This window comes from Schistocerca serialis, chromosome 11 (genome assembly GCF_023864345.2).
Source record: "Schistocerca serialis cubense isolate TAMUIC-IGC-003099 chromosome 11, iqSchSeri2.2, whole genome shotgun sequence".
In the NCBI taxonomy this organism is placed as follows: Eukaryota; Metazoa; Arthropoda; class Insecta; order Orthoptera; family Acrididae; genus Schistocerca; species Schistocerca serialis.
In genome coordinates this window covers 30,864,388-30,883,696 of record NC_064648.1, presented here as the reverse complement: position 1 = coordinate 30,883,696, position 19,309 = coordinate 30,864,388, and the positions used below count along the sequence as shown (strand labels likewise).

The following is a 19,309-nucleotide window of genomic DNA, read 5'->3' as shown; positions in this document are numbered from 1 at the left end:
TGTTCCTAAATTGCAGTGGCATTTTCCAACAAGATAATGCGCCTTGTCACAAGGCTAGGAGTGTGATGGAGTGGCTCGAGGCGCACAGTAGCGAGTTCCAACTGATGTGCTGGTCCCCAGACTGGCTGATATGAAGCCAACAGAACACATCTGCAATGTGACTGGATGGGGCGTCAGAGCTCCATCGCCCCTCTCTCCTGAACTCAATGGAGTTATGTGACTTGTATGTGCAGATGTGGTTCCAGCTCCTTCTGCAGCCTGCCGAGGCCGGTGTCATCCGTGACAGAGGTGGACATGCCGGATGTTATGTAGGTGCTCATAATGTTTTGGCTGATCGGTGTATACGGTGTGCGTGCCATCCGTGGTTTACGTACCGAGTATTTCTGCGGATAAGACGACCTTCACATAAGATGAGGTATAAATTTTCGTCAAGTAGATTTCACTGTATATCAGTCCTAAAAGATGATTCCGAAACTGTTAACGGCGTGTAAATTTAGTTTACATCAATGGACATCTGGAAAATAATACGCACACTATGGTAATGTGCTTGAGTGTTTATAAAAGCGTCGTATTGGATATTTAGTTATGTGGACATACAAGCTATGTACTCGTAAACAATTGCTACGGTTGGGTTCCACACGTCATAAAGCAAAATCCTCATTCACCAATGTTACGGTTTTTTCTGTAGAAGCACGTGTCGAGTAATGAACTCATATGTACAGCTAACAAGTATTGTGGTAGGTTGTGTTGTGTATCCAGAAGTTTAATTGTACATTTAATCGGCGTGAAATTTGTGAAGTTTGTGCCTAATGATGGAACCAATAAAAAGAAAAGACGAAGCAAGATGGAACGAAAAAATTTCGAAGACATTACTCAAAGATATTTACCACAAAATTAAGAGATTTCGTAAGTCTGTTATTTGCACGAGGCAAAACAACTACTTTCCACTATCTCATATTGTAAATATGGGTGAAACGCCGATGAACTTTGATATCATAAACAATAGAACTGTGGAAATAACAGGCGAAAAACTGTTAGTCAGAAGTACGGGCCACGAAAGGAAAAGGTTTGCTGTAGTATTAATATGCATGGCAGATGGAAAAAAAAATTTATGGACATTTTCAAGCTGAAAACCGCTCCTCCGCTCTTAACTTAAAATTTCCACGAGGCATTTTTGTATATTTTTACGAAAAGGGACGACAATGGTGTAAAATTTTGGATGGAAAATGTGTGGCAGAGGCGAAGTTTGTTGGTGTGGGATATGCTTCGCTATCACCTAACTGAGAACACCAAAAATAACATAGCATGAACAATACTAACATCGCTGCAATACCAGGTGGTTTGGCTTGGATGGTAGAATCTTCAGACATCTCTGAACAAACCATTAGGAGACCACATGCGTGAACAAAGGGACAATTGGCTGATGAGTGGCGAAAAGTCATTTACCAAAGGGGGCTGCATCACTTGATGTTTTGTGTGATCTTGTGATAAAATGATGGGGAAATGTGGAACTGGAAACAGCAATCAAACGCTGTAAGGGCGATTTGTTATGTGATACTGATGACGAAGTGGAAATTGATTCAGAAGGTGCAGAGTGGGACCAGTATTATGATCTTCTCGACAACGGAAGTGAGAATGTATCTACGGAGCTGCTTACCTTAAATGATTTCAGCATTTTAAATAATTTCTGAGTAATTTATTTTAAAATGGTTTAATTCATATAAATTTAAATCTATGTTTTAAATCCGTTGTATAAGACGATCCCGACTTCGGCTGCCTTTTAATGCTTCCTTTATCGTCGTATCAGCGGGTACATATGGCGTGCGCTCTAATCGCAAGCACTCCACTGTTTTTGTTTGAGTTCAGTCTGTCTTCTTCAGTGATCTTCAGACTCTTCTGGTATGATGCACTTGTGCTTCTCTATCGTCTTCTGTTATTGGTATCTGCCCTATTGGTCAGTATGTACGTACCTCTTCAGATTTCCTTTGCTTTCACATTAATGCTCAATTTGACCTACTTCTCGGATTCAATAACCCTCTTCGGTTCCTGTCTTTCCTCTTGTACCTGTTCCCTCCCATTCTCTGGTCCATTCTGTTCCACATTCATCCCAGTTACGTCACACCAGCCATACCCTCTTCAGCCTTGGTTTTTTCCTATATTGTCATCGTACTGCAGAACAATATGTCCCTATGTTTTCACATCCAGTTTAATGACCACAGTATTTTCCTCTTTACAGTGTTGTTCCACATCATGTCTCCCTATAGTTATGGTCTCAGTTGTTTTGTAGTATCTGATTTTTGCATTTGAAGTTAAATCTTCTCCTCCAGGAACTTTTTTTTTTTGTTGCTGCCTTGTCTCATTCACTGGTATTTCTTTGTTCTTTCCCTGCTTCCTGCTGTTGTCAACACCGGGCATAATGCTTGGTGACTTCACACCAGCAGAGATCCCCACGTTGGACCAATTCTTGATTTCGGTCTGTACCAGAGATTAATGGTGTCTTATCCTGTGGCTTATTCATTACTTGCAGCGCGACTTCTCACATTCCAGCGATAAAAAAATGTCTCTCACGAAATTTCGTAAGTATATCCGGCAGAAAAAAGGACATTAAAGAGTGGCAATCTGGCAACAGTGTTACCAAATGTATGGTAACTACCTCTTTCAGAAGGTGTCAGTTATGCTGTACAGTTGGTGCAGTGGATAGAGCTTTGGGTTAGCATGCAGTAGGTCGATGGTTCGATCCTGGGCTGGGGTGCATTTTTTTATTTTCTAATTTCTTTTTGACATTTCGTACTTTCTTAGGTCACATGTTTCCTAAATTTACATCATCTTGTAAAGCTGACAAATTAGAAATAGACAGAAATAGACAGTTGAAACAAATGACTTGTCGCAGGACAGAGTAACTACAAGAACTATATCAGTTTCGCGATGCTAAATATGATAGCACAGTATAATAAGGGATCTACTTATTTTTATTACATATAATATGAGCGCTCAGATGTCGCAAATTAGCAACCAGTGACAATTGTGTCTATATTAATGACTGCATGGCCTTTTGCAGCAGGATACGTTGTCCTAAAAAGAACAGGTGCTCAAAGCGACATCCCTGCCCGTCTAAACATACCGCAACCCACCGGATCATACAGCTCTGGACTATTCGCAGCGAAGCTGCGTGAACACGCGCAACCAATTCTTCCACATTCGTCAGCAGAGTGGAGCGCACACATTCTTCAGGTGTCCCCACAGGAAGAAATCCTGGGGATTTATGTCAGGCAAACGCGGTGGCCATACAACTGAAACTCCATGTTCGAGCCATTTCCCTGGAAATTTTTCTGTCCAAATACTTTCGCACATTAATTTCGTAGTGTGGAGGTGCACCATCATGTTGGAACCATAGCCTCTGGCGAACATGTAATGGAACATCTTTCAGCGCACGAGGCAGATAGTCTGAGAGGATTGCATGATACCTTCGTGCAGTGAACCGGTCAGGCAATATGTAGGGATCCAAACACGTGTTACGCATTATTCTGGCGCAGACATTGGTACCATAGCGAAATTGATATCCACGGTTCGGGTGACGTGTGGGATAACCTCACACCAATGGTGGGCATTGTGCATATAGAAGACACCCTCACGAGTGAATGCTGCTTCATCCGACCGTATTATAGAGTCATTGTTGGCTTCCTGTTGGAACTCACGGAATTCCATACACTGATGGCGATCTGCAGGATGCAGATGTTGCACGAAAGCATGATGATAGGGGTACACTACGTGTATTTCGCTGAGGTTCTTGGTGTACGACCTGCAGTATAGCTTCGTCAGTAGCTGGCGTGTGGCGAGTCCGTGGACGACCTCTATCACGCAGTGGTGGTAGGAGAGAAGCTGACTCCTTAAGGCGCAGCTCCACACGACGAAACATATTTTTATCCGGATGGCGTCGACCAGGATGTCCAGCAGCGGCAACACCAGCCCGGTCATCACATGCACCAAGGACTAGAAGCGTATCCACACATTCATCGTTTCTGTACTCCATACGTCGGCCACACTGGTTTACGGGTTTACAATGAAGAAATTCGATGTATGTACGCATGTACATTGAAGTCTGCGACGGGCGCGCCACTCCGCTCGCTCGCAGCTAGTCCCTGTCTGGTGCAAAGCGCACACAGTATAAACACGCCGTCAGTCCTGTGCGCTGTTCCACCTAATGCACATTATCCCTCTGACAAATATTGTTCTGCGTGGTTCATCCCGGACACTGCTAATTGTGAAATGTTCGGTTTAGAATTATACTGTTTCCCTAATGGTAATGGAAGTGATGTTTCCACAATTCCATCCATATAATAATAATAATTATTATAAATAATTGAGATACGTACTATACAGCATGTTGAAAGGCGTAATTGATGGGACCATGGTGATAACACATAAAAATAGTAACCGAATTTGGACATCAGTTACAAAGGACGTTGCTAGTCATGCTGGCAGCGTAAGGCCCCTAACGAAATGCACTGGACCTGAATGCGGCAAGAATAATAATTGGTACTAATCTATGGGACCATTGGAGGGGGGGGCGGGTACAAAGAAAAGATATTTCGCATGTATATTAGATGAAGGGGTGCGAATAAATTCACGCCCATGACGTGGAAAGGGCTTCTTTCAAAGCTGTCCGATCTTCCATTTCTGTGATTGCAGTTTCTAAGTGCAAATGCTCTCTAGAGGACCCGCTGTAATCTCTGTTGACGATTAAGATGCCAGATGCAGTACCACCTGGACTACATCTATCAAATAAAAAAATATATGCCTCAATCCAGGTTCGAACCATCGACCTCCTGCATGCTGACCCAAAACTCTTTCCACTAAACCAACGGTACAGCACGACTAATAGCTGCAGACAGAGCTAGATGCCATACATACGGTTACAGTGTCGCCAGAGTGCCTCTCTAACTTCCTTTTTCTGCTGGATGTACTCGCAGGACGAAATTTTGCGAGACACATTTTTTAATCTCTGGCATGTGAGGAGTCACGCTTCGAAGCCCGAGTGCGCGAATTTCGCCTCACCCTGTAGAGTAGAGGGGCAAGGCCGGCATCAGGACAGCTTATTAGTGTGTATACATTCAGAGGCAAACCTATTGGTTGACTACTTAATTAAACTGATCAGTTAATTAAACTGACCAGTTAATTAACCTGATCAGTTAATTAACCTCTCCCCCTCTCGTAAATCCCCCAACTTTACCCTCCCTCCTACCAAACACACCCCCCCCCCCTCATCCCCCCCTCCCGCACGCACGCACGCACGCGCGCGCGCACGCACACGCACACATCTGGAAATTGGCGGCTCTGTGCTGGAGAGGAGGGATCTTACGACAGGAAATTCAATTACATAGCAGAGAGTACATTGTTTATTTATTAAAAAAATTCATTTTGCAGGGGTTGTATCTCTCTTGCTCATCATTCTCTGCTGTTTGGGAAGGTGCAGGTCTTGTATAATACATAGAAAATAAGTAATTAGATCGATCGCTTTTTTAATTCCGATCACACAAGGAATACCGCCATGAAACACCCATTGCACATAATTACACTGCTAAAAATCTTTGGATCGCGAAGCGTGCGCCATCCGCCGTCGGCTGTCTGCTGGCCTGCACCCTACGGGGTGTCGCAAAGCGATGCGCCGGTGCCGAGCGCCCGGGTCGAAGTGTGTCCGCTCGGTCCCCGTGATTAGCAGACCAAATGCCACGCTAATTCCCGAACAAAAGCATCGGACGGCGGCCATCCTTTGATAGTTGATACCAGAGAAATTCCCTTTGAAACATGTTCTCCCCCCCCCCCCCCCCCACCCCCACCCACCCATCCTGTAGTCCTGTAGCATGCCACTGTCGTGGTCACACCGAACGGTAAGTGACGCCTCAGTACATTTGCAAATGCTGCTTTAAACCATTTGTTTTAAATGCACTCGCACGCGAAACACTGCACTATCTTCTCAGGTGCGTGGGGAAACACATTATGGCAAAAATACATCGGGCTGGAATATCGTTTATAAATTGAAACCAAGATAAATGAGGACAGCCTATAGTGCCTGTATGGGCTGCTGAAACACCTACGTCCGTGTGTCCCCTCAGAAGCTACTTTCACCCCTAACTTTCCATCCAAGATAACATGCTGTGCTCTTACTTACTTACGAAAACACCCGTAGTGCATTTACAAATTTCGCCTCACTCTCCGTTATGTTCACACTTACCTTACTAACGATTGAAATCGCAAGAGTCAAAGGCTTTTGAGGAATAACACAATACTGCATCTGCTTGGCTGCGTCGGTCCAGGCTCTTAGCATTAATGTCTTTAAGAAGCTACAGCTAACAGGACTAGTCTGTTCAAGCATAAATTTCAGCTAATTCGGCAGTGTTCACTGCGGTAGGTGCGGACCCTGTTATGGCCTCTAGGCATGGGCAACTCGCCTGCCCATCATGCTTCAGAGGTCGAGCGTGCTGTGCACGTGGCCGGTGGACAGCTCACACACCCGTACCACTCCTGTTCGCTACGAGGGATGTGCAAAAATAAAAACTACTTAATGGGGTAAACGTATTTTATTTTTCGACATAGTCTTCTTTTAGACTTATACACTTCGTCCAAAGCTGTTCTAATTTGTTGATCCCTTCCAAATAATAGGAATTGTCCAAGTCTGCAAAATAGCTATTAGTTGCTGCAATCACCTTCTCATCTGAATATAGTCTTTGTCCTGCCAGCCATTTCTTCAAATTGGGGAACAAACAGTAGTTCAAAAATGGTTCAAATGGCTCTGAGCACTATGGGACTTACCATCTATGGTCATCAGTGCCCTAGAACTTCAGCTACTTAAACCTAACTAACTTAAGGACATCACACAACACCCAGTCATCACGAGGCAGGGAAAAGCCCTGACCCCGCCGGGAATCGAACCCGGGAACCCGGGTGACAAACAGTACGAGGGAGCCAAGTCTGGTGAACTGGGGGGGGGGGAGATGTGAAACGAGTTGGAATCCTGTTTCCATTAATTTTGCGACACACAACTGCTGAAGTGTGTGCTTGTGCATTGTCGTGATGGAAAAGGAACTTTTTGCGGTCCAATTGCTGGCGTTTTTCCTGCAGCTCGGTTTTCAGACGGTCCAATAACGATGAATAATATCCACCTGTAAGAGTTTACCCTTCTGCAGATAATCGATTAGGATAATCCCTTGCGAATCCCAAAAGAGAGTTGTGCAGATAACCCCAAAACAGAGTTGCCATAACCTTTCCGGTCGAAGGAATGGTCTTCGGCTTTTTTGGTGCAGATTCTCCCTTGGTAACCCATTGGTAAGATTGTTCTTTGGCCTCAGAAGTATAGTAATTTATCCATGTTTCATCCACAGTGACGAAATGACGCTTAAAGTCCTGTGGATTCTTCCTGAACAGCTGCAAACCATCCTTGCAACACTTCACACGAGCCCGTTTTTGATCGAGCGTCAGCAATCGTGGAACTCATCACATCTGAATGTCTTTCTTGACCATTTTCATCACGAAAACTTGTACAACTAGCCTAAAATTTTCTCCATCATTCCCTTACATAACCATCTGTCAGAGCTGCATCGCCTTACAAAAGGCACAATCAATGGTGAATTTTGATGACAATTTGGTTCTTCCTGTGTGTGGGAATTGAATGACAGAACCCCCCTCAGAAGTGGGGGAGACTTAAATTGTCAATTACAGCTATTTGTTTCTTACTCACAAAAGTCAACAGGTAGCTGATGGATACAATACCAGCTTCAAACTATCGTTTCGAGCTATGCAAGCAATGTGAATACACAAGCACTTTTTTTCAATTTTTAGCAGCAGATTAAGAGTTGATTTATGAACAGCCCTGGTATCGGAAAATTTAAACAATATAGTCAGTCACTACTCTACATGGATTGCCAGGTGGTGACTCAAGCCTCCTATCTTCCTGAGTATGGGTCCAGGAAATTACCGCAGGCTTAGCTGTCTGACACAGTGAAAATAATGCAGACAAGGCCACTGTCAGGATAGTCCACAGCCCTCTACCCACTCTTTTTCCCAGTGTTGTTTTTCCATCCCTACATAATACATAATAACCTCTGGTAGCAAGGTTTCAAAATCATAACAGGAAATGACGATGGCAGTGTGTGCAATTCATGTCCTGGTATGTAATGCTATTTAATCACTCAGCTTTCGTGACAGTAAGTTCTTTCCTGCCTCATATATTCGTGTTTTAATTGTTTTTGTTGTTGTTGTTGTTGTTCTTGTGATCTTCAGTTATTGTCTATCTATCTTTGAGTAAGTGATCCAGTCTACATCCATTTGATTCTGGTTGCTTGTAGTCAAGCCTAGGGTTTCACCCAAAATATTTACCCAGTATACGTCACCCCATTACAAAATTAATAATTTCTTGATTACTATCAACTGATTCCTTTCTTGTCATATTGTGCCCATATGATGATCAGCATCTTTCTGTAACACCACATTTCATAACTGTTCTCGTCTTGTCTGATCTTGTTTCACCCACTTCACACTTCATACCAGGCTCTACTCTAGGCAGAGTCTTCAGAAACACTTATTTCAGACTGGTTGTCAGCAGTTTCTGCTTTTCCAGAAATCATTTCCTTAGTATAATCTGTCTCTATGGGCATTTGTCAACTAATGGTTACAGCACGAATAGCCCCCACGGTAGTAGTTGAAATCTAATTGTAGATGACCTTTCAGGTGCACGTGTACGAGGGAGACGCTCCCCACGGGGTTCACGGGCTGCACCCCGGCTCCCTGTGGGGTGGTGCACACCACACGCAGCTGCTGCACCACGTGCCGCACCAGCAGCACCAGCACCACCAGCAGCAGCAGTTGGTGATGATGGACGTGCACGGGCACGGCCACCCGCAGTTCCCACTGCAGCAGCAACAGCTCACCTTCTTCCAGCCGCACCACTACCTCGAGCTGCAGCAGCAGCACCAGCAACATCACCAGCACCAAGCACAGCACCAGCTGGCACATCACCAGCAGCTCTTCCAACAGCCTCACCAGCCGCCCCCGGGGAGCCCCCTGGGGACAGTTCCGCCCACCTCCCACGGTGCACCTACACCCCCGGCAGCTGCTACCGCCTCCTCCCCTGCGGCGGCCTCTGGCAGTTGGAAGGCGAACGAGCTGCGCCGCCCTAAGACGTACAACTGCTCGGCGTGCAACAAGTGGTTCACCAGTTCGGGACACCTCAAGCGCCACTACAACACCACACTGCATAAGAATGCTGTCAAGCAGAGTGGGCAGCCTGATCCTGCAGCGGCTTCTGGTGAGTATGGCCGTACGGGTGGTTGTTGGGTGAATGTGGTTCAGTTTGCTAAGAGACTGGTGGTAGAGACACCATCATCCGAATGATCGTAAAGGAGAGTGGACACGTCTGTGTTGTCACACTTCCAGATGACTATATCTTCACGTGTTCTGATAGCAATCCTTGTCACTCGAAACTTAGCAACACGAGCTGTCACGTAGGTAGTTGAAGGGCTTTGACACTTAGAAGTGAGTAGTAGTGTGGCATTGCACAATCCTTCTATTACTACGTTGATTATTCTAAATTCCTGGTTGGTCTGCGGTTTTGCAGCAGTAGCAGCTCACCCAGATATTGTGAAGCAGTGTTCCACATGATCACATTCATATCAATCTCGGGAAGAAACAGAAGCACCATCCTTGACTTTGTTGGCTATCGTTTCCCTGCATACCTGTATAGACTCACATTTCGACACAGAGAAACACGCGTGTCTGTGTATGTGTGTTTGTGTTCCTTTTTGCATTGTACAAATGTTTAAATAAATGTATATACAGCCGTGACAATTTCCAGTATTCGTGCTGTGACTTGATTTGGTGTTATTGTAGATCTAGTTGAAGTTCTGATCCAAACCATTCCACTGCATCAGGATTGCATACCCACTGCTCAGAAATAGGATTCCACTTTTTGAAATAAATACCAATCATAATGCCTAGACTTTGTAACTTGTGTCAAATGATCCAACCAGGCCTTAGCAGACTGGTAGATTTCCAGTATTAGGCCCCTCAGAAAATATGTGATTGTGCCCGCAGGTACAACCAACCACCGCTCAGCTGCATCCTCTCCGGCATCTGCCCCCAGCCCCGGAGGCGGTGACGATTCCTTTGGCAGCAGCAGTGGTGGTGGGCGCATCACACCCCAGCAGCAGCCACCACCGGCTCCAGCATTAGCTCAGGTGTCACCTCTTCAGCAGCAACAGCAGGCACCGCCCCCTCAACTACTAGGACAACCACCCCCAGTGGCTGGTGGAGGGGCGGGTCTTACGCTCTTCCCACACCAGTTGCATACCTTCCAGCAACAACAACAACAACAACAACAACAACAACAACAACAACAACAGCAGCAGCAGCAGCAGCAGCCGCCACAGCAGCAGCAATCACAACAGCAAGTGGTGCCGGGGCTAGGAACGGACCAGTTCTACAAACCCCACAGCAATGGTTGCGGACTCGACATACCTCAGCATTCCCAACAACAACAGACACAGCAGCAGCTGTACCAGCAACAGCAGCAGCACCTTCTTCAGCAACAGCTGTACCCCCATCTGGCACAGCATCACCCAAACGCGAACACCCCCCACGTTTCTTCGAGCCTGAGCGCCGCCGGACCAGTGCCGACGCTGATCCCGCTGGCTCGGGGGCAGAGCCTGGCTTCTTCAGGCCTCCCTTCTGGTAGCAGTGACCTGGAAGGCCTGCGGCAGTACCACCCCTTTGACGGGTTGTTCTCACTGCCTGGCTTTGCACAGCTCCACCACCAGCCTACATCCTTCGGGCAGCTGGTAGGAGCTGAAGGGAACGTGGGGGGGACCGAAACCACCACCGTTACTGCCAGTGCCGACGACATCGGTGCTGACATCGACGGCGATGACGGCGACTTGGACAACTCGACTGCAGGGAAGGTCGGTACCTCCTTCTCTGGCATCGCATCTAGTGGGTGCCAGCTGGACCTGCTCGAGACACCGTACGACGAGCACAAGTATGTCACAGACGCGATAGTTCCCGACCTGGGGAGTGAGATAAAGTTCGAGACTGAGGAAGTGACAAGCCCTCTGGAACTACCTCGGGGAGATTTCGACCTCAAGGAGGAGTTGGGTTACGAGCAAGAGGGGAGAAGCCCTGCAGAACTTCCTCAAGTGGGGTTCAACCTCAAGCAGGAGTTAGGGTGTGACCTACCGTCACCGGTACAGACTCCTTGTTCTACTGTGGAAGAAGCAGACAGCCAACAGTTGGAGCCACAGCCACTGCTCCTGATGCTGACAGCTGCACCTTCTGTGGCAGCACTGGAAGCCATCGGTGAGGGAAACCCAGTCAGTGTCCCGACGCCACCCCCGGCGAGGAGCACACCGCCGAGACAACGGCGGCCCGAAACAGTTAGTGGCTCGGCCGACTCAACGACGCCACCTGCATTCGACTCTTCTGCTCGCAGCAGTGCTTCGGGGTCCTTCGCCCGCTCCACAGTGTCCGGTGGGCCCCAGCACAAGTGTTTCGAATGCCGTAAGGTTTTCAACAAGGCGTGCTACCTCACCCAGCACAACAAGTCGTTTCACTCGGGTCACAAGCCTTTCAAGTGCAATCGGTGTGGCAAGCGCTTTGCCACGGACGACCTGTACCAGGGGCACTGTTCCAAGCATGCTGGGGATAAACCGTACAAGTGTGAATTGTGCCCGAAGCAGTTTAATCACAAGACCGACCTGCGCCGCCACATGTGCATCCACACAGGTGACAAGCCGTATGCGTGCCACGTGTGTGGAAAGGGCTTTATCCGCAAGGACCACATGCTCAAGCACTGTGAGACACACTGGCGCAGAGTCCCCGGAGCAGCTCAAGGTGTGTCTCCACGGCGCTATGGTCAGGTTGTGGTTGCAGCACAATAAATGTAAAGAGCAGACACCTGAGCTTAGACTACATTTACCTGGGACTACAGGTATCGGACATTGGGTGTATGCTGAGGGCTGTCTGCCTCTGACCCTACAATATTTGGGAGCTAGATTACCTTGAACACAAAGGTATTCTGAAGCTTTTAACGTGTATGAAAGTCGATTACAGTCTTGGACATTGTAAGTGATCGGATATGCAAAAGTATAAAACTGCGTAAGTGTTTTTTTGTTTTGTTTTTGTTTTTCCTTCCTCTGGTGGAACAGCATCTACTTTGATATGTGAGGAGATATGTCCTTCTAGTAACTTTACTGCCTGTAGGGCTCTTATGTCTGAGGAAGATACTGCACACTGGTGTGGAAGCTAATGTTCCACTTACGCATGGACAAGGTTATACTTAAACTGTAGATTTTGATCTGGCTTGCTCACAAGCCAGTCTGTTCCTTGCTTCATGAGGAGTTACATACTGACAACAGCATTTTCTGCTGGCTGTGGATAAATTGATTTCACCTCATCTGTTCAGCCGATACAATTGTAAATAGTGTCTGTTACTCAGGTGGGACATTGCGTACCTTAGTTTGTATGAGCTATGCTATAAATTGAGAGAAAACATCCGTCAGGTATGTGGTTAATCCCCCAGTGGCATCATAGATTGTGAACATACCGTTTTTCTTGCTCAACTAGGAAAGTGTGTTACTCTGTATCTTGAAGACAGTTGTGAAATAAGTCAAATGGATACAAAAGTGATGACTCTCAAACAATATTGCTGGTGCCCTTTCCATTCTGATAAAATCTTTGTGTGTGTGTGTGTGTGTGTGTGTGTGTGTGTGTGTGTGTGTGTGTGTGTGTGTGTGTGTGTGTGTGATCACTGACAGATTATTTTGTGATGCAACTAGACGTGTCGAGGACAGGATCTTGACTTAGACTATGAACTTGTGCAAATGTGACAACTATATGAAGTAATGGTAACTCTATAGTGAGTTTTCTATTGTTCCTGTACATGAGATTTTCCTAATAAGTATAATGAGTTCAGGCAGAAAACACACACTTTACAAGCTTGTTTTAAAGCTAACTTCTGACTCTATGCTTTTTTAAAGAAATAACAGTAGGTGTATACATTCCACCTGTACAAATTTTTCCTTTGTTGTTAAGAATTGTGTGAAATAATTTTATTACTATTATTCTGTTGCTATGGATACACACATTTTTGAGAAATAATTTATTTTTTAGCATGTTCCCCTATTTACCTGGGGTCAAACATTATCATTATTATTATAACATCCTTCACAGGAGGTACTGTTTTGTAATTTATGCTGATGTAAATTCTGCAGTTGGACAATATTGATAGTTTTAGTATAGTTCTGTTTATTGTTAGTATATATATTTTTTACGAAGAGTGACATTGTTTCTTGCTTCATTGAGAGGCTTGTTGACAGTTTTGTGGGTTGTTCCTGGCCAGTATCAGCTTGTAGTAGAGTCCTCCTTTCTTAGTAGTTTGGACTGATTGGCAATGCTTTCCGTGATAGATGCTTTGATGACTGCAGAGCTTTGTTCTGGGCTGAAGGGTGGGAAAATGTTTCATTGTGTGATCTAGTGATCTGGGTTGAGAACAAGTTTGCACAGTTAGGAAGAGCCCCTGCCTGTTGATTAATTCACCCACACTAGTTCAGAGCTGTCGTCCACAATGACATTTGTGGATGGGTGCCCAGCTTCCATTGTGTATTGTTCCTATGTCGTGTTTATTGTCAGAATTATACCAGTCACAGTTTTATACTCATTTTATAGGGTCTTTATTATTGAGACCTATGAAAAAGGCTTTTGTGCCGATTTACCAGTGGGGGAGAAAATTAGAGAATATATTGACCTGGTGAGTACTTACTTCCTCCCAGGTATTTATGATTAAAATTGTTTATTAATTATAAATTGAGATTATTTTCCATTTCTATATTAAAGACACAAGGTTCCTGAAGAACATCAGGGATTTTATTTGTAATTTTTATTGTTGTATATAGCATTAAAAATAGAGGGTTTATCAATAAATACAGAGTTTAGTAACATTTTTTTCTCTGTTTCCTTAAGGTTTCTTAATAAGTTTATCAGTAATGTGTTTTCGACCCGGAAAAGGATTACTGGGCCAAAGAAATGTGAAGGTCCTCAATGCTTTGAATATGAATGAGTGCACAGTTACAGAAGCTTTGCTGAATAAATTTCAAAAACAAACTGATCACTTTCCTAGTAATTCCAGACTGTCTTTCGGATCTTTATTTTAATTGATATTAGTATTTAGTCTGGTTCTCCATCCTATAAAGTCAAATTAGTTGAATTGCTGCCCCAGCTCTTGGTGCTCTAATGTCAGATCAGCCTCTCTCCACATAATTGTCTGAAATGAACAATCAAGAGAGACTTGTTAGAAGGCCAGAGGGTGGTAGGGTAATCATTTCAAAGGAATGTGGTCTGCTTAACTTCCTGAATTCGCTTGCAAGGCTTTAAAGATATATTTCAATTGAGGAGTATAAAGTTTTAACACTAATTCGGGAATGAAGGGTGTCAGTGATGGTATATTTCAGTGCACAGGGTGGTGTCCGCATTTACAATCGTTGTTTCACTTAAACAGTTTTGCCAAGCAGACGAAGACACGACCTCACAAATGTTAATTGGTTTTGTTCTGACCTGATCTCTTCTCTAGAAGCATGTTTTGTGAACATGCAAGGTAATCAGGCTGGCTGTGCATAGCTACCCCTTCCCGTTCCCCTTTCAGCAATTGGCTTTCTGTCGTGTCAGCCAACTGCCAGTACATACAGTCCTCTGAAAATAGCCTATGCAGTTTCGGCATTAACATGAGGAATGGTATGGTGGGAGGTAGCAGGTATCCTATCTGCTTCTGAATTAGTCTGTTCTGATCCATTTCTTTTCATATAAAGAGGCCTTGACAAGATTCAGTTTTTTCTAGCAACAGTGGGGAGATGAATTTGAATGTGATACGTAGCTGGTGTCCAAAAATTTTCAGAACTTGCAGTACAAGTAATGAAATAAACTTCCTAGTGCCTGTAAATATTACATATATTTGTGCACTGATTTTTTTAGCTTGTACCGGAACATGTTGGGGTCTTATTTTTGATGTAGACTAGTAATTTCAAATAGCTGGGAGTGGCATCATATACCTGTTTCTACTATACTAGTTTTTTAGCATGCAAACAGCCACATTATTTTGGAACTATGACAAATAAAATGCTCAACTGAAAATGAGCATTCAAATATTACATATAGAAACGAAAACTGCCATGCTGTACAATACTAGTTGCATCAGAAAAGACACAAGAAACATTAACAGGCTCCAGAAACTTTATTTCACTAAAATTCGACATTTGCATGATCGTGAAAATAGCTTATAAAACATGTGTCCATCATTCATACTTACCTCTCCTCTGTTGCTCCTCAGTGCTGCGATTCTGAGTAGTTGCTTTGTATCAAATTCTGATTGTCCAGACCTTTTGCTTAGGAATTTCGTATTTCAGCTAGGTTTCTTCATTTTTGTTGGTGTATTTTTCAGTAAGGTGACAAGTCCTTTCACCATGGGTTTTTCTTGGAGAATTGCAGGTCATTTCCCGACTCCCCCCCCCCCCCCCCCCATACGCGCACACACACATACAGGAGATTATGAAGAAATTTAGATAAAATCCTACATTCCCATGCTGTTCGGTTTTTTGTTTGGCCGATCCCTCTGTGGCACAAAGTGTGTCACCTGCTATTCTACCTCGATGCATCCAAAGATGACATATCTTAATAGTAATAAACAATAAGATGAATTCAGTTTTATAGCAATACAAGAATGAAATGAAGATGTTTAGTAGATACATTAATGGTGAAACGATATTTTTTATGTTTGAAATCCTAATGGTTATAATTATATTGTCATTTTTTTGTAATTGTGATGTTTTTAAAAAGAAATATATATGTACAGCCTAATGTGATGTCTACTTAGCTGTCTCTCACCTTTTCCCACCTTGGTGTTGTTGCTTTAAACCAGAGGAAAAAGCTGTGCAGGAGGGTAGTTTTGTTCTCCTTCTCAAGAGACACGGAATATTTTCTCTCTCTCTCTCTCTCTCTCTCTCTCTCTCTCTCTCTCTCTCTCTCTAATATCAGAATTCTAGGGACGCTATTTTCAACATGAAATCATCTGAAATCAAATGGGCAGGCATGATGTGTAACTTGTAACGAAGCTATAGTATGGACTATTTAAGAGGGTTAGGAAATACAAACGAATAACCTTATGTTATTAATCAGCCACACTTGACATACATTAATGCACATACAAACAACACAAAAACCACATAATATGAACATCATGTTAAGCACAAAAAAATTAAAGTGCCCATATCATATACATGACATCACACAAAGTTTGTAAACAGTATGCTGTTATGATTTGTTGTGCATTTGTGAACTTACAAACTATTAAATACACAATGTAGCATATTGTGACTCATATTTGTTTTTGGTCATTATGGTTTTAGGGTCTTGTTTCAAAAAGTAACTAGCAAAGTATTCATAATCTCTGAGGGTGAGGGTGTCTGCAACACTTGGAGATGAAAGTTGATGCACAGAAACTTGCCTCAAATGACAGCCTAATATCCATGGAACTAATATCACCAATACACAATATAATTATGTGCTTTATGGGAATGTGCAGAAATTTGAGATACTGAAATCACCATTGTTTTATATACCTGCGTCAATGATTTTGAAGACATATATTATGCTCCAGGAATAATATTTGGTAAGAGACTGAATACTTACTGTAGTGTCCCAAAAATTGATATCCATTATATTTTTAGATGGTTACTTTGATACAGAGAAGGAAAGCGATTTCATTGGAATATGGAATTTGATTAACAACATAGAGTTCAGAGGAGTAGGTAGGTTTAAGTTGTTTGAGGAAAAGTTGTCAAAATTGGAGAATTTCAATCTGGAAATGCTCTGTGCTCACCTTATCGTTATGGTGGCGGTTTCCCAGTATACACCAGGTGTAACTATTGACACTTGTTCCTTGAAATCAGCCAAAAGAAAATGAAGCCATCATTCTTTACTTGAGCGCCTTTCCTGTTCTGGTGAAGTTGAATGGGACAAGTACGTTATCAATGGTTAATGAAAAGAAACCACTACTTCTGTACTTTCTAGTATACCATGATTGGTTTTGTTTAAAAGAACATAAGGTTACCTGCAGTTGAACAAAAAATAAGAGCTGTAGTAGTTACACATTTAAATTTTTTACAACTTGCATTGTTAACAGTTTTCGTAACAGATCCCCCATAGAGTTGTGCAAACATCATGAAAAAAGACGGCAGTTACATCATGTTCAAGGCAAATTTTGGAGCATGACAGTAATACTAACATTTTCAGCCGTGTGGTGAAAGCACGGCGTGTGCCATGTGCAACCAACTTGACATGATGTGCACACTAGGCTAGAACAGAATAGAATAAAATAAAATAAAATCTCCAGACAGCAACGTCTCATGCGAGAGGTAAACGCTTCAATACACTGGCCGACCTCAACCGAGTGCGATTTATCGATTGTGGGATATCGTAATCGTTAAAACTACAGATAACCTTAATTTCGATTTGTGAATGGAAAGCAGAACAAAAGAACTATGTCTTACAAAATGGGAAAAATTTCAGTGCAATGACAGTTGTATCATTAGTCAAAACGGACTCTCCCATTATACAAAACGAATGTAAATCGTATGCGATATAATGAGCATTAGTTGCCATGATACAGGATGAACGTAACTAATGAGCAAGCGTTAGTACATAGTCACACTTTCGTTGAAAATTTGAGAGTCGAAATAAACAAACTGGGTTTTCTTGATGTTGACGGCGGCAGATTCCAAACAGTGATGGCGGTGGCAGCGTAAACCATCAATAGATGGGGCTGCATCGGCCTGCTATTGTTGTCACCAGCTAAACTTTAATTCAAATAGTCGCGAGAAAATGTAGCTGCACAGGGTTATTCCAAATGATGGAGCCATTTTCAAAAAATGTATGTATTCAAGTAGTTATTTTAAATAATGGAACCATTTTCAAAAATTTGTATTCAAGTACAAATCCAAAATGAAAAGTGGAAGTTTCCAGGTTTTTGGCGGGCGGGTGGTGAAGATTTTACAAGCGGCCGGTAGAGTTCGCACGGAATACGCCCATCATTCCGTTTCACTGTCAGTGAGATAGCGACTGAGGAGCACAAAGTTTTCTGCGTTCTTGAGTTCGGAAAAAGTGAGTCGCAAATTGTAGTGCACTGGGCATTTCATACCAAATTCAGTATTCAACCACCAACTTCCATTAGCATTAGCCGTTGGTTTAAGCAATTTAAGCATACTCTGGGAGTGTGGGCAAAGGAAAAAACCATAAGACGACCGTGTGTGTCAGAGGATGATGTTCGACAGATTCGAGAAAGTTTTGTGCACAGTCCGAATAGAGCCAGTCGAGACGTGGAATACCCCAACCAACTGTGTGGGAAGTTGAGACGACGTTTGCTGTACAGGCCCTACCGGTCACAACTTTCCCAGGCTCTAAACCCCAATGACAAAGAGAAGCGTCTCGCATTTTGTGGTTGTGTGCTAGTAAAGATGGAGGATGATGCATTTCTACAGCGTGTAATTTTTAGCGATGAAGCAGCGTTCCACCGTATGGAAAAGTCAACAGACACAATGTTCGCATACGGGGTTTGGAAAATCCACATTCACCATTGCAACATGAAAGAAACTCACTGAAGATCAACACGTTCTGCGCCATACTCGTATGGTTTATGGGCCTTTTTTTTTTTTTTTCTTTGCGGAAAGAGCTGGAACAGGAATCACATAGCTGGACATGTTGGAACAATGGCTGTCTCCTTAAGTTAATGGAAGATTCCCAGTACTTTATTTTCCAACAGCATGGAGCTCCAGCCCATTGGCACTGTGATGTACGTGGCTTTTTGAATGACTCCGTTCCTCAGTGCTGGATCGGTCGCAGGAGACTTGAGGACCTGGCTCTACATTTCTGGCCACAGAGGTCTCCTGATTGCACACCCTGCCACTATTTCTGATGGATTTGTGTGAAGGAAGCTGTTATGTCCTGTCTCTACTGACCACTCTGAAAGATCTGCGGAACCGGATCACTGCTGTCGTGCACTCAGCAACAGCGGATACGCTTCCACGTGTGTGGGACGAGTTTGGCTACCGCGTCTATGTTTGCTGTGCTGCCAATGGTGGCCACATTGAACATTAATCACATATCTAATTATTAAAAACGAATTAATTACAAATTATTAAATTGATATCAAACATTATGAAAAACTTAGAAACTTCTTGTTTTCATTGGTATAAAGCTTGTTCATTTTGGACTTCTACCT

At 43.6% G+C, this 19,309-nt stretch overlaps 1 protein-coding gene across 1 annotated transcript in view; it reads left to right on the top strand.

Moving 5' to 3' along the window:
- The window catches only part of LOC126427147 (trithorax group protein osa-like), a 34,284-nt gene extending 18,736 nt beyond the window's left edge, over positions 1-15,548 (top strand). The window contains exons 6-7 of the mRNA XM_050089373.1: positions 8,725-9,301; positions 10,087-15,548. Of these exons, the coding sequence (XP_049945330.1) occupies positions 8,725-9,301; positions 10,087-11,924 (2,415 nt within the window). The 3' untranslated portion in view covers positions 11,925-15,548. The remainder of the gene's footprint in view (positions 1-8,724; positions 9,302-10,086) is intronic.
- Positions 15,549-19,309: the final 3,761 nt, after the last annotated feature.